The sequence below is a fragment of the Xenopus laevis genome, chromosome 1S, assembly GCF_017654675.1.
Source record: "Xenopus laevis strain J_2021 chromosome 1S, Xenopus_laevis_v10.1, whole genome shotgun sequence".
In the NCBI taxonomy this organism is placed as follows: Eukaryota; Metazoa; Chordata; class Amphibia; order Anura; family Pipidae; genus Xenopus; species Xenopus laevis.
The window spans coordinates 64,793,781-64,810,973 of record NC_054372.1 but is presented as its reverse complement, the minus strand read 5'-3'; the positions used below and the strand labels follow the sequence as shown (position 1 = coordinate 64,810,973).

At 36.0% G+C, this 17,193-nt stretch overlaps 1 protein-coding gene across 2 annotated transcripts in view; it reads right to left on the bottom strand.

Annotated features, from left to right (window-relative positions):
- unc5c.S (unc-5 netrin receptor C S homeolog) overlaps nt 1-17,193 on the bottom strand; it is a 265,714-nt gene that overhangs the window by 97,155 nt on the left and 151,366 nt on the right. For both annotated transcript variants that reach the window (XM_018243405.2, XM_018243404.2), the window contains exon 2: nt 369-590. In XM_018243405.2, the coding sequence (XP_018098894.1) occupies nt 369-590 (222 nt within the window). The remainder of the gene's footprint in view (nt 1-368; nt 591-17,193) is intronic.

Below are 17,193 nucleotides of genomic sequence, written 5' to 3'. Positions count from 1 at the left end.
TTCTATTCTATTCTACATATTTCAGCCAGTGTTATCTGAAGAATAACTTTAGAAATACAAATGTTACCTGACAGCAACATTTGTAGAGTCAGCATAAAATGTGATTGGATCATATATGGTAGCTATCTATCTTAGCTGCCAAATAACACATAATAGAATCTGGTCACCTGTGTATTGACTTCAGTTTCATAAAACTGTGTGAATAGTGAACATACAGGCACAAGAGAAGATTTTCTTCCTGTAATTTGGTGTGCAGTCTGTGATTATGGAAATGATGGATAGGGTCAACAAAAGCCCTGTCTGTCCTTGTCCTTATCAAGTTAATTGTTAAAGGGGAAATACACATGGAAATAAAAATCTTTACCTACCTGAAGTTTCATCTACTTTTTCATTCACCAGATGGTCTTTCTGGTGTACCCATTCACTGTTGCACTTGAAGTAGATTTGCGTTGCAGGGCTGGCCTTACAGTATAAATTGACTGGCTTGTTCTTCACAATGTAAGCTTCTTCTGGCTCAATGAGGAAGTGGGGCAATGGCTCTGGTGGGTCAGATGGAAAAGTTTCTGGGAGTTCATGAAAAAAATCATCATCTGTAACCAAATTTAAAAAAAGACAATGCCATGATTCATTTTGTGAAAATTTCCAAGCTGTGTATTAAAACGGATTAAATATAGAAAGAATAATGTAGAAACTGTTATACAATTTACACCATAATTTAGCTAAATAATAAAGTACATTGTTACAGTCTGATAATTGTAATATAATGGAGTTTACACTTTTATAATTACACAATAATGGGATTCAACATATTTCCATTACCCTGAACCTTCAAGATTACATCATTCTAATAAATATATCAAGAGCTATAAATAACAGATTCGCTGCATCTGCCTCTGCATGTTTTCACATTCACCATTTCAGTACCTGTACAAACTTTTCACTGGTTATAAAAGGAATATAAATTCTACCTCTTTTTAACTATAGGGCTAAGCCTGTCATTCCTTACTTCCCACTTCTATGACTTGTTGATGTTTCAATACTAACAAGATATAGATGTGGGGAAGACATCAAACAAATGGCTAAACAACAAACACATTTTAAACACATTTTAAACAATGACTCATGAGCACAACTAATTTGTGTTAGGGATCAGTAGTGGCATACTGGCAAGTGTTGTAAAGCAGCGCTGAAATAGAATTTGGGGGTATGGTTGGTTAGTGTTCCATTGACATCAGCACATCAATTCTCTTGTATCATCAATACATTTAGAAAATTAAGATTATTGCTTCTTTAGAGGACAATTGTGTGCATTTCCTAATTGTCTTCCTTTTAACTTTCATTAAGTGCATGCCATACACCTAAGGGTAAGGTCACACTGTGAGATTCAGGGAGATTTAGTCACCCGGCAACTAATTGCCTCTTCTTTGGGGCGACTAATCTCTCCCCGAACTGCTTCCCCCTGTCTTCCGCCTGCTACAATCAAAAAACGCCTGAGGCATGGCACTCGTGGTGCTTCATTTTCCGAAGTTGGCCAAAGTTGCAGGAAACTTTGAGCAACTTCGGAAAACGAAGCACCGCGATTACCATGCCACAGATGTTTTTTCATTGTAGCAGGCGGAAGACAGGGGGAAGCAGTTTGGGGAGATTAGTTGCCCCAAAGAAGAGGCGATTGGTCGCCGGGTGACTAAATCTCCCTGAATCTCCAGGTGTGACATTACCCTTAGAATTAGTAAAGTAACAAATTGCACCTTAAATAGTGTAAAACAATGGAATAACAAAATTAAGTTTTAAACCCTTCCCTATATTAAAAAAAGCAAAGCATCTAATGTGCCTAACAGCTAGGAGGTGCAGCCAGCAATACATTCTTAACAATACAGTGCTCCACATGGGAGAATAGAAATTCTTGACTAATAATTAAATGAATTGATTTCTGCTCATGATCCTAAGTCTACATCCATCACACTCCAAGTGCCACATTCATGTAAAGCTCTGCATACTTGAACTTCGAAATTCGACCATCGAATAGGGTAGTTGGACATTCGAAGCTGAAGGATTTTTAAAATTGTACGATTAAATCGTTCGAATCGAACAACTTGAATGATTTAATTGTACGATCGTACGATTTTACCAAAAATCCTTTGATTTCTCAAAACTTGCCCAAACACTCAAGATAGGTAATAGGAGGTCCCCCATAGGCTAAACAGCGATTCGGCAGGTTTAAGAGGTTTTAAAGAGACAGTACTTCGATTTTCGAAGTCGAAGTTTTTCACTTTGAATCAAAGTCGAAGTCGAAATTTGGCCTATTTGATGGTCGAAGTATCCAAAAATTACTTCGAAATTCAACGTTTTTGAAATTCGAAAATTCTGAATATATCTATAGCCTGGTGCTCAATTCTCTGGAAGAGACAGCTCCTTGTTTTTGTACCTCAGTCCACCCATAAAATCAGCAATATCGACAATTTTGTCAGAAGCCCGCTACTGCTGACTTTTAATTGGCTTTGATTTCTATGACAATTCCTTATACAAATCTTGGATACTGTTCTGGGTTTCAGTTGTTATCTATGTGTTTTGGGGGTTCATAGCTGGTCTGGAGTTCCATTTTAGCACTTGGTAGAAGCAGTGTTTTTTTACATAAAAAAGACACAATAAAAAATGATTACCATAGTAATGGTTACATAAAGCTTAGATCTAGTGGTTGTAGTTCACTGCAAACACAACATAGGGAGCCTGGGTACTGGATCATGTATCTAAAGTATGTAGGCAAAATATTTCTTATTACCTACTATTAACATGAAAGAATTGCTTTTTCTGTGTACCTCAAGAAAAAAAATAGTTTAGCAGAAGCTGTTTTCTTATTAAAAAAAATAAACAAAATCTTGGCTTACCAGTATACAGTCCAGCGGGAGGTCATTATCTAAAGTTGCGCTGCCTGAGAGTCGAATTGTTTCCTAGCTATATTTTTCAGCCCTGTTTTTACTACACATAATGATAACCTCATAGCAAATGCAAAAGTTATGACTCCTTTTTATGAAGCAGAGGACAAAAGGATTTTATAGGTCTCAAGCAAATTACATGCTTGCAATAGAATAAACTATATGCTTAAAATAGTTTTTTTTTAAATAGTTAAAATAAACACTCATCTAACATCAACAGATTGGAAAGAAAACCCAGTAGCCCTTATCACCAAGCACACAGGGATCTCTTTAGTCAGAAATGTGGGAGCTTCTAAATGCCTGATTGCAATTACTAAAGCCTATATTTAACAAGTCTCAAATGTTTCCAGGTTCCATTAGTCATACCATAAACAAAGTTATTGCACTTGTGAAGAAAAAAAAAGTGATTGGTTTTTTGGGAATTCACTTTAAAGGGAACTCCCAAAAAACTGTTTTTTCCCCTTTCAGGATACATTAAATAAAATTGTTCCATGGTTTTAAAAGTTATTTGCAAATGTAATTGCTACTGAAAGCACAAACTGTCTGGCTGCTTATTTTCTCTGCATTTCTGGTTCTGACTCCTAAAACAACATAGCAGAAGCCAGCTGGTTAATAGAGAATTGACTTAACTACATTATTTTTGGAGAATTGACTTAACTACATTATTTTGAGTCAAAACCAGAGAACAGCAAGGCATAAACAAAATCTGCTTTAAATTGCAATTTGTTTTATAATTCACTTTAAAAACCACTGGAAGGTATATTGGAAAATTGCTTAGAATCACATTTTCATTCATTAAAGGGATCCTGTCATCAGAAAACATGTTTTTTTCAAAATGAATCAGTTAATAGTGCTACTCCAGCAGACTTCTACACTGAAATCCATTTCTCAAAAGAGCAAACAGATTTTTTTATATTCAATTTTGAAATCTGACATGGGGCTAGACCTTTTGTCAATTTCCCAGCTGCCCCTGGTCATGTGACTTGTGCCTGCACTTTAGGAGAGAAATGCTTTCGGGCAGGCTGCTGTTTTTCCTTCTCAATGTAACTGAATGTGTCTTAGTGGGACATGGGTTTTTACTATTGAGTGCTGTTCTTAGATCTACCAGGCAGCTGTTATCTTGTATTAGGGAGCTGTTATCTGGTTACCTTCCCATTGTTCTTTTGTTTGGCTGCTGGGGGGGAAAAGGGAGGGGGTGATATCACTCTAACTTGCAGTACAGCAGTAAAGAGTGATTGAAGTTTATCAGAGCACAAGTCACATGACTTGGGGCAGCTGGGAAATTGCCAATATGTCTAGCCCCATGTCAGATTTCAAAATTGAATATAAAAAAATCTGTTTGCTCTTTTGAGAAATGGATTTCAGTGCAGAATACTGCTGGAGCAGCACTATTAACTGATTCATTTTGAAAACATTTTTTTTCCCATGACAGTATCCCTTTAAAAACAGTGTTTGGGTGGAGATCCCCTTAAAGAAATAAGACAGACAGCCACACTGATCAGATGTTTGGTGTCCACTTGCAACCAACCAAACAGTTAAGTTATCATAATACAAGCAATTTGTTAGCCAAACCCATGCCAAAAAACAGGCCCCTCAGTTCTGAGATGTGTACAACATCTATAAGTGTCAGGTGGCAAAAGTCTGACAAATGACTTAGGAAAATAAATGTTCCATTCTGTTGTTCATACATAAAGGGGGTTATTTATTAAAGTCTGAATGCCAAAAACTTGAAAAAAATCAAGTTGTTTTGGAGATTTATTATACCCCGAGGATGGAAAAGGTTGATTCCAAAAATCCTGCATCTCAGACCTACCCAATGGGAGAGGTCCCTATCCTATTTTGAAGTTTTTGTGGTCTGCGCTGGAATTAGCCCATAAATCTGACTATCTCTGACTTTTCGGGCAAAAATCCCCAAAAAAATCCCCAAAAAAATCCCCAAAATTCGGACATTCCGGGAAAAAGCACAAAAAGATTGAACGATTCTGGGATAACTCTGGAAAAACGCACGATACAGGTTTTCACTTGACTTTATCGAGTTTGTCCCGAATCTAATGAAATTGTGCTTTTTTTAAGAACAAATAAGGTCCAATCGTAGATTCTAGTTTGGTCAGACTTTTATATTTTAAATACTCGGATTTTGATTTTGATAAATAAAGCCCAAAAAGTTGATGCACTCTTCTTGCTTTCAAGAAACCAGTAGAAATTTGAACTATTTTAGTGAATGCTGTGCCACCATTGTCTCCCAGTCCCTCTAGAGTGGCCCTGGGCCATAAAGATCTGTGACAGCACCGAACCAGGGTTGGAGTGGGACGTCGGGACACTAGGCCTTGTGGGCCCCATGGCCCCACTGACCCAGGCCTGTTCCCTCCACCAGAACTGCTTGTGTTGTTGCCTCCCTGTCCCAGATCGCGTAAGAGGTAAGTGGTATGCAATGGAGGTGGCATTTTTAGGAGCTGAATCTTGCACCTGTGATAGGGGCCCCCCAAACAAATCGGAACCTCTTCTAGTAATAAACCCTTTCATTCTCATTTGAAGGCTTAAAGGTGCAAAAGGATAAGTCTGTTAAGCCTCAGCAAAAAATCAGGGTATTCATGGGTCCAATCCAACTTTAACAAACCTAAAATACAGATCTGTAACACTGCCAAATTTTTTGGGACCATGTCTAGGGTGTAACAGGTCAATCAAAACAGGGCATAGCCATGTTATAACAGGGTGTGGCCAATGTGATTTCCGGGCTGACATTTCTATAAAATAGATAATAGAAACTTCCATTACAAAATGTGTAATAAATGAAAAACATGCTTATCTAGGAAATAAAACTCCTCACGGTGGTGGTTTTTTTTGGGCAGTATACATTTTACCTGCTTTTTAAATTTTCAACATCTGCAGTTGTGGTTTCATCCTGTTATATAATTGTCAGGTTTATGTTACAGTAATTGTGACAGGCAGCACTTTTATATTTGATGAAAATGAAAGTCTGCTATTGCATAATGCAGCTACAGAACTACCAGAGCTGCATTGAAAGATATAGTATCCATTACAGCCATTTAGAGTAGAATGAAAATTCCCCTGCATTTGGGATTTACAGAGAAATCCTTTAACTGTAATGCAAAATGAATGGCTGGAAATCAAACATTTGCATCTGCTTGTTATCCCTCAGAAAGATTATGGAGCATGGCAAAGACTGTGGCTTACTTTACTTACTTTCTCTAAGTTCCATTTATACTTGAATGACTAGGAAAGCTTTCGGTACTATTTATAATATTCAAGTGAGAAGGCTCTGGAGTTATTAAAGGTATTAATAGTTTTCATTGTTGCTACTATTACTTTGTAAGCCTTGTACGATTTGTGAAGAGAACTCTGCTTCAACTTAATCAATTTCTATTAAGCTTATGAAAAAATAATAACAAGTTGAAGGCACCAAAAAAGGAAATGTACTTATGTCTTTGTGCATCTGCCAGTAGCAAGATCCAGGTTTTCATAGGAATAGAGCTTCACCTAAATGTTGCTGGGCTAATATTCACTAGCATACTATTAAGGAGATGCAGATATAGAGATAGAGTGGGGGCGTGTCTCTATTACATGCACTCACATGCTAACTTATTTTTCATCACAATACAATACAAATACCAGTATGTTTTTGGACTGCAAGAGGAGCAAATGTTCTTTCCCTAATTTGAAGTATGATAAAAATTACTTTTTCAACAAAATGGTTTAAGTGAAAAATCATGGTCACATAGCTAGAAGGCTTTACTGTAATTAGCAAAAATCAAGAGAAAATGGCTGCTGATGTCCAAATTCATTATAGCTTTTGCGTCATTAGAGTATCCATAAAGTAGAGTTACAACCTGTTTGTGAAATATGCTTCAATGTTAGAATTTCTGACCGTCTCTGGACTGGCAAAGCAACATGCAGCGTGTTTATATAGGTAATGGGAGACTGCTACCGTTGAAAGGATTAATTTGAAACATTTATACTCCAGCTTCCATTAGCAGTCATAACGTATGACACCAGGTCACACTATTATTGATTCTCCTGGGATTATTGCTTCCTTTTCAGTACCAAGCTTTTCCTTACTTTGACACATTAGTCCTGAAGCTACTGTAGACTTTTGACCTGCCTGTTAACCCATATACCTAATTAAAGTTGGACATGTATAGCACAAAAAAAAAAACTTTTGGTTCAATCCATTTGCAGTCTTCAGGCTGCAAAGAGGTACAGTAATCAGGTACAGTAATCTTTCTTACATTATGAACATCATATGACTCATTTGCTGGCTGTATCACCATTTTATCTTATAGCATTCATGAATGCCTGTTGGGGAATGTGCGGCAGCTCAACTCACTGCAGCAAATCTCATCTGAAATAAAAGAAAAATGTTTCTCTTTTAAACCCATGCTGAGGATCTGAATATCTACAGTGTGCTCAGTGTATGGAACTTGATAAATCATGTTTATTCACTTGCTGAGCCAAATACAGTAGGGAAATTGTATGCTGAGATTTGCTCCTCTTAAGAGGCACTCTGTATGTTTTTCCAGAACAGAGAGGGTTACAGAGTAAATAGGGTAGAATACGTAACTAACACAGCACCACTGCAAAATACTGTAAATGTTCCTTTTCAGACTTGCTATGAGTACAGTCTTTATTGTGCAAAACAGGAAAGGACTGTGGCTCTCCTACTCCCAAAAGGGCATATTTTCCTTCAAACCTGTGTTTGTTCACTAAACAAATTTGAACTGGAATTAATATGGGGCAAATTTAAACTTGCAGTTTCTGTTAGTATAAATTGTTATTTAGATAAAGAGCATACATCACAGTAACATTTGTGGGAAACAGTGTACAATTGATCTTGTTAATCCTTTCTGGAACAGAAAAGCTAGGAGAAAGTGATTTTTTTTTGCACATGACCTCTGCACCAATGATAACAAGCCTTGGCTATTGAATCGGAGACTTTTAGATACCATCATACCAAAACACCTCCCAATCATAACACAAAAGGACTTGTTCTTGAATTCTTTATGATGAGAACATTCAAGGCCATTTACAACTGCAGCGTGTGTATGTGTGTGGTAATAGGAAAATAAAATGGTATTCTTGCAACCAGCTGCTTTAACTTTGAGCAGTGAAATCTGGGGCTCTGGATTAGGGTAGTGGCACACTCTGTCAAATAAAAACCAATCCACTCTTGCAGTGACAGGCATGTGTTTGAAACAACCAGAGTATGAATTTTCATGCCTAAATTTGCCCATGACACTGCCTTTAGGAAGAAAACACCTACAAAAAGGACCTTTCTTGTTTTGCCCAATAATGTCACCCAGGCTCATTGTAAGATCCATTCAGAATGGGTTTGCTGAGATAGGAGAGGGAAAACCTTGACCTTAACTTAACACATGTGGGATGAATTGGGAGCACTGATGTCTACTGGTAAGCCTTCCCCGAAGAACAGAGACTGTTATAGCAGCAAAGGGAGAATCCCGTCATATTACTAAACTTGGTTTGGGAATGAGGGGCCACAAAGTGTATTTCAAGGGCAACAAAAACATCAAACCACAATATTTGGTGCCATATCCTCCCCATATTACCACCATTTATTTTCTCAATCTAGCATCTATTATTCAAACTGTTTCTGACTGTTTCAGCCTGCCTGTTTCTGACCATTCACCTGTATGTTGATTTTGACACTTGGTACCTACATGTTGCTGCTACATTTAGGGGGTTATTTATCAAAGTCCGAAATTTATCTCAATACACATACTTATTATTAAATTTTCCCGAAAATTTGCTTTGCAGGTAAAAATCACGGGTTTTTTTCGTATTTTTTCATCCGATTATCACGAATTTCATGATTTTTTCAGAATCTTCACCAGGAAACTCCAAAAATTTCGGGGTATTGCGAAAAAACCTAGCACACATCAAAAAATCATTGGGACTTCTCCCATTGACTTTTGCATTCAGAGTTTAGTAAATAACCCCCTTAATATCTCACAGACAAACAAACCTGTATCCTGAGAAATGCTTCTATTCCTACTAAAAGTATAATCTGTGTAATCAAAGGTTGAGAGGTGCAACATTTATTGCCTATAGCACATAGGAGCAAATATAAAACAAATGCTTTCAAGTGATAATACTACCATACACCATATGCTATGAGTTTCCAACTATTTATCTTTCAGGCATATTTTCCAACAGAAATGTCCATAAAAACACTGTGATTATGTGGCGATGCAAGTCAGGTAACAAATCATGGCAATGATGCTTTGTTTATTACCTGAATTGTATTTCAGTTTAATCACAATGTACAACTAAACCCTTATCTAGAACATATTTAAGTTGACACATAGCCCCTCAGGTGTCATTGCCCTTTGACTGCACCATCTTAGTATTTCTCTGAAACATTTTAGACATTAAAATATGAATATGAAAGCTTCTTTAATATATCAAGAGATGCTAACATATTGCCTGAAAAAATAACTTTAACTTCTCTTTCTTTTGTACAATATACATAGAAGGCATTTTTATCTCATGCAAAAAAATTCAATATATTCTTCTTATAAATGATATTATAGCATTTGGAGATCTGTACACTAAAATGAGACAAAAATACTGTTGCCTGTGAGTAATAATCTCTGTAGATCTTAATGTTGTCTTAGAAGCCCATTAGTTACATTATAATAATAGTATCAACCAGCCAAGCTTGGCATGGAAACAAAAACAGCCTTTATTATATGATAAACATCCCAAAGCTAAAAGCCAAGAATATAAAGGAAAGTGAGAAATACTGACTTGAATATGACATTTTCAGATACCAAGTTCAAGTTTGGAAAGAACCACATTTCTTGTGGCACACAGGAGACAGCAAGGAAAGGGGAACAATGAGTATAGAGGGACCTTGGTACCTTAAAACAGTGCCTTGTACTTGATCCTACCTATAATAGCAAAACCAGCCTATGGGGTTTATTTTATATTTCTATGATTTTCTGGCAGACATAAAGCATAGAGATCCAAATGATGGAAAGATCAAAGCCCCATTCTGAATACCAGGTCCCATACCTGCTATATATCAGTTTTACCACGGGAGTTGGGTTTTATTTCTAAAACATTATCCTCCCTGTCTTATAAAAGTCACAACATTTGCCTAGGTACAGTAATGCATTAAAACAGTTGACCACTATCAATTGAATAATAATCAGAATTTACAAACATAAAGGTGTTGCGGCTTGACGATTAACAAGATGTATGGTTACAGCAAATATTGTGTTATCACTGTTTATGGTCAATATATTGACCTTGTTATTTGGGTTAATAATAGGAAAAAAAATCTATAGCATTTACATCTGTGCCTTCATTTAATATCTACAATTAGCCTTATAAATGAGAAAGTGCCTAGTAATAGATAATGATTCTCTACCAATTATGGTTTAAAGCATGAACTATAGGGTTCTTTTACTTATCTATATCTAGAGCATACTTTATAGAAGGTATTATAAATAATTGGCACATTGTTTAAAATATGATAAATGTATCCTTCAATGTGATTGTACTTTTGTAAAAACAAATAAAAATATAAGTTACGAAAAAAAACAACAGTTGACCACTAAATGGTACCTGCTGATAGGTTGCTATAGGTAACATGACATGTAGCAACCTTTTTATTATGCAGCCCTATGCATTTTGATAGATCTTCTTTAATCTTCTTAGAAATTACTTATTGTGCTATTTTAAGATGCTAGTGATGGTTTATCTGTGATGCAAACATTTTGTAAAAGTATTGCAGTCATCATATAGTAATATAGGTATATTGTGAAATACCTCTGGAAAAAATGTGAAATCTTTAAGAATGCATTTAGCAGATAGTTCAACCAGCATGTGTTGGCCTTTAAAAATGAATGTGAAAGTTCATAAAGTCATATATGCAAATTGGTAAAGCTAGTAGCATTAATAAAAAAGTGGAAGACATAACTGATAAAAAGAAAACAAACAAAAAAATATTCATTTGTTCTATGGGCTGAATCAGGGAAAGAGCATTATATATATAATAGGTATTTCTACTGTGTTAAATTCAAGAGCAGATTTAAATACTTTAGAATGCATTACATAGATGAGTTGTTTTACTTTACCGCATTTCTAAAGCTCTCACAATGCAACCACCACACCATTAATAACATATATATACAGTATACTTGCTATATGCCAGGTTTCTGGGAAGAGCACTTAAAGATAATCAGATATTGCCATGCATAAAAAGAACACATATATGATGTCAAACAGGTGAAAACAAATACGCGGGAGGTGAAATTATATTAATTGTGGGAAGCCATCTCTAGTTTTATTGGCTTTCTAGAACTATTTATGAACAGCCAGGAGATGTCTCTTTCATGTTTTTGATAATGCCGATGAAAACGCTTGTGCTAATAAATGGAGGTTTGCTTCTATAAACAGAAGCAGACAGCTACAAAAGTGGAAGCTGTACACAGACAGGCATATTTGCTTGGGCAGCAGAAGCTTTTGTGTTTGGCAAATAAGAAATCACTTACTTTTCTATGTATGTCTCGGCTTAAATTGCTAATAAAACAGACACTGAAAATGTCACATAACTGCAAAGGTTTGGCTATGACCTGCCGGCAATAGCAAACGTGTAAGCTTTGGATATCATCTGCTGGTTCTTTAGGCAGATACAACCTGCTGCCACTAGCGAAGGTGTAATCTTCAGATATATCCTGCTGGCACAAGCAAATGACTATGCTTGACACAAGACATGTCGGCTCTAGCAAATGCACAAACTCTGTAAAGTCTTTCATTTAGAAATCACTTTGTCAACTTTGAAACCAAAACACAATCCAAAGAAAACTCTTCACTATTTCCTATTTTTTTTGTAACGATACATGCTGTACTGTATGTCTATTTTTCTATACACATCGCTTCCTGTATACACAGCACTGTTTATTAATTGAGTAATACATTAAAATATATAAATAAATATGATAATTCTGTTATATTCAAGATTTGGTGCTAATTGTTAAGATACAAGAGAAAATCGGTCCTTGCTGCGTAGAGCCTATAGGTGCATAGGTAACATCCAGCCATAAACATGAAGGGTAACAAGTGCTTCAGGTTAAATTGATTGAGGCATTACCAAGATCGAGCCAAGAGTGGTCCAAGTGCTCTAAGAGATGAAATTTAATTTTTCTTAAACACTTGACATGGGTTTCTCTATGGAGTAATTCAGGCACTTGCACTATTTGTCTGTTGTCCGGTACATCTATGTTGTGTAGCAACATGGTCCTAGAGAAACGTTGTTTTGTTTCACTGTGTACTGTACATACGTATATGGATGAAATGACAATAAACTCACTCTTGACTCTTGACGGATGGAATTCCATAGGAAAGAAGCAGCAAGAGATAACGATTAAGTCAGTAAACAGGAATGGAATTGGGTGATGTGTGACCAGACACTTGTCCTGAGAGTAAAGATGAGTCAGCCAGGAATGTAAAGCCACAGGGTAAGTCAAAAGTAGACTTACCCGATCACTCAAAAATTCTTTAAAATTAATGTTGTATCATTGCAGCCCATCTGGATTTTCTAGTAGAGTTTTCAGTATTGTGAGTAGATGTGATCTAGTAACCCTAGCAAAAAGTTCCGAAACCCTGCTACTTTGTTTTACTGTGAATTGCATAACCTATACCTAAGCCATCAACATACAGTTTAGAAGACATACCTTTGGCTATATATAACATTAAATCTATTTGATGCAAGGAATGATAGTTATTGACACATGGGTGGTCTTGTTCTTGGAATTCAGAGGAATAAATGCAGAGGCAACTATACTCTCATACTTAACAGACTCTGTGGCACAAAGCAATTTATATATTTGGGATATCAGAATTAAAAAAATGACAATGATTTTAAAAAGTGTGGCAGATATGCCCAGCACTGTTTCCAAAATCCTATTAGATGAGAGGCTTTTTAGTGATTTATTTTAGTGTTTCTCTTTGTTTTATATGTATGTTCTGCAATAAAAGCTTTTTCAGCAGATTATTATCAGGAATACTTAAATCAGCAGAAATAGGTTTCCAGTTTATTATTGTGTCTTTATCTATGTTCTTTTTCTCATTTGGGATGAAGTAAAAAGTTAACTTGTTAGTGCTGTATAAATCATTTCCTTTTAGTATTTTTTCAATATTTATGCACTTAATATGATCAAGTAATAATAACACAAACATCACACTTGAGGGAATTTTATGTTATTGCAACCTTTGGTATTGTAAATTTAAACACAATCTGTACCGATATATGCTTTTTATAAGAAAAAAAAGTATTTAATCCTTGGTATCTAAAATCAAATAAAATGAATGCATATTGTGAACCCTCCCTCCCATCAGGACATCCAAACCCAGATCATGCCCAGTACAACCAATCACGCTGCCCCAGCAACTTTCCCTTTCCAGTATGCCCTCTTCTACTGGTTCTTAGAGGTTCATGGTTAGTCCAATACTGAGATCACTAATGGCAGAAGGGTTGCAGCATGCATACATCAGGGCTTGGTTTAATTTGTTAAATTACCCAAAGATCTACTGTATCTGCAGAGCTCGGGACTCCTGCCAACCCCTTCTTTATGTACTTTTTTTTTTTTAATAATAAGTGTTGGCCCTAAATATATTCTTCTTTACTGTGTCTTATGAACTCTAGTCTGACTCTGTTCTATAAAACTGAGGATAAGAACTAATGTTTCATAATGAGTCCATGGCACATTTGCCAGACTTTAGGGATACATCTGGCACACATGACACACCATTCATTTCAAAGTTTTAAGTATTGTGACCATTCATTCTGCTCCATCTGTATAGTTCATAGCTTATGGCTTATAAACTTGAGTAACTAATTTTCAGAGTTGGCAGTAGATATGAGAAAGCAGCACAATTTTGAGATCTGTGATTCAGAAAAAATAACATTTTAAGCTAATTTGTAGCCATCTTGTATCAATATACACATTTGTAAGCAATTTGGTAAAAAGCTGCCACTAATCTACCTTAGAAATTGACTTTGCATGTTTCAGGTTGCTATTTGTCTTCCAACGACTCACTTTTAATACTAATGGAAGTATCCCATTTAGCATATCTAGATCAAAATCTTAATAATTGTTAAAAACTATTTGAAGCACATGAATAATGTTGGTCTTGTCAAATAATGCCACTTTAGCCTATCTCAATAAACAACTTTATTATTTATTGTAAGGGTGCATTTTATATAGTAAGCAACAGAAAAACATATAATTCATCTCCACACTGGGGGAAAATGTAAGCTTAAACTAACTTTGGTGTAAATCTTTCTCTTTATAGGTAGGTAAGTAAGGCATAGCAACACAGTGCTATATTACATTATATGAACTGATACATTCCTTTACCAACATGCATTTGCCTGATCTACAGTACTTACTAATCAACCATTCTCTCATTAATAGCTTCTTGATCCTTACTAATGGAGCAGAGGAGGTTTCCTTGCAACTGCTCCACTGATCCAGAATTAAAGGAACAGAATGGTTAATTAAGGGAATAATGAATATGAAGCCATAATTTGAGTTTTAATAAGATACCAAGGAAGATAAATGCCTAAAACACGTCAGTCCTCAGTGCAGATGCTGATCTGCAGATGAGTTATTTGTACAAACTAAGCTGGTTGGATGCAGACTATTGTGGGCTTTTTTTTATCAGGGCTAGACATGCTTATTAGGCAATCTAAAGATTATTTAGTATATACTATAAATACAATTATTATAAAAAGGTACAGTTTTATTATTATAGAGAAAAAATGAATAATTTAAAAAAATGTTTGATTAAATTGTATTGGATCTCTATAGGAGATGGCCTTTCTGTAATTTGAAATTTTCTGGATAACAGGCTTCCCGATAAGAGATCCCATACCTAACATTTTACTGCATTTTTAGACAAAATTAATAGATATACTGTATACAGGTATTTTTACCAAAGGATATCTCTATTGACACTTTCTCAAGTACCTTCTTCCAAAAGCAGAAAATGAATTCCATGTTGGTCATTCCTTTTAATTTATAATCACTGTTAGTCATTCTCTTCATTTTAATGACTGGTACAATCTTTTTATGCTGCCTGTAATTTTCCAAGTAAATAACAGAAATTCCCTGTTGGCTGGCAGCTTGCTTTCTTGTTCCCTGCCTGAAAACTAAAACTTGCTTTGTTGTCAACACATTTTTTCCTTGCCATGTGCAGAGTTATTTTGGATTACTCCTTAGCACTTCTATATTTTTTATTATTTTTGGGAATTCAAAAAAATGTCACATCCTTTTTTTCTTTAAGTATTCTTTGTGCTAACAATCCAAATATGCAGAACGCAATGTAACAATACAATGGGAGCACAGGCTTCTAGTGAAATGGTCATTTCATCTGAAAAGGTCACCTCTTGTTTCTGTGCTGCAAACTAGAAATCCGGGCCTTGCTAAAGACAAGTCACAGATAAGAAATAAAAAAATACATATATGCAGCTTGACAATGAGACACATTGTGCTACCAATTTGTTCCGATGAACAGATTTGTTTTTACAGCAATTATATATGTGTGATCTCTGTGTGGCACCTCTTGTCGCTTCTACTGACAAAAGCACTATTAGGCTGTCACCCATGATCAGCTAAAGGCCGGACACAGCCAATTCTTTAATATCTTGTTGCTGCCAGTCACCGTCATCTGAATAATGCCATATATATGGCGAACTGTCCTTTATTATTTATTTTGTAAGCTCCCTTATGGAAGGTAGTTATTACTTAATGTTGACAGTAAGAATAGTGGGAGAAGGAAACTGTAATCCTTTTAATGTATTTTTTTCAGGCAGAGAAATGAAGCTCTACATTTTATCTGATATGGCTATCCATCCAACTCGATTTGCAAAATGCAGAGTTTTTCAAAATACAAATGCTCTTCTGCCTGACTGTCACAAAAGATAATTTTATTGGCCTCTTGCCCTGAGAGAAGCATGGCACAGACCAAGTTGCTCAATATTTAATATGCCACAGCTGCCTTACAATGTAATCTAGGAGAATACAATGCCAACCTTCGTTAGGGCGAAGGATTCTTTTTATTACAAGCGGTATGATTTCTTAGCTGGGTGTTGGCTGAAAGATGACATTCATTTTGAGAGTTTTCTCTGTTAGCAATAGCGATGGGCGAAACAGCGCCGGCGTCTCATTTTTGACCCCGGGCCCGCTTCTGATGCCGGCGCCCGTTTTTTCGACGCCGGCACCCGTTTTTGGCGTCCGTTTTTTCGAAAAAAAAATTTTGACGCCGGCGAATTTTTGCCGCAAATTTTCGCTGGCGGCGAATCACACAAATTCGCCGCAAATTCGCGCCTGCCGAATAAATTCACCCATCACTAGTTAGCAATAATTGGGCAGAGTGGGCCATTCAAAGCAAATGAACCTGAATGTAATTTTCACGGAAGGTCGCTTTATCCTTATGGTTCACTTCCATTCACACTAATGAACTGGACGGGGCCAAAGATTAAATCATCCTGCCTAAAAGATAATGTAAAATTTTATTTATCTATTGAGCAGAGAACTCATATACAATCTCCAACACAGCTTTCTTTCCTTGAAGCGATCTCTAGCAATTGCAGAGCCAATTTCTCTGGGAAGAGAAATTAAATCTTACTGTAATCTGGCAGGGACCCAGACAGACTCTGATTTAAACATATTTCATAAGCTACTTCAAAATCTTTTACTGTAGGTTAAAGGGATGCTAAACATGGATTGAGAGTTGCTGGGAAAGAGATGTGGGATCCATTATCAGGAAACCTGTTATCCCTAAGGTTTTGAACTGCGGGAAGGCTCCCATTTCAATCAAATAATTTATATTTTTAAAATTGATTTCCTTTTTCGCTGTAATAATAAAACAGTACCTTGATCCCAACTAAGATATAAGGAATGCTTAATTTTCCTGTTGGCTTTAGTTTATATTATTTTTTAGTAGACTTAAGGCATGGTGGTCAAAATTACGGAAAGACTCGTTATCTGAATGAATACAGGTCCCAAGAATTATGCATAATAGGATGTTATGTTTTTAGGAACTTGGAACCAGCAGAAACTGTATAGGTTTAAAATCATGGGAAAACGCATTTTATGCCCATTAGTCTTCCATACTGAAAGGCCCATTGGGGAGCAGTCAGAGCCAAAACATTGCTCTGAACTATATAAATTATTACTTATAATGGGTAAAAAAACGTATAGAAAGTCCAGAA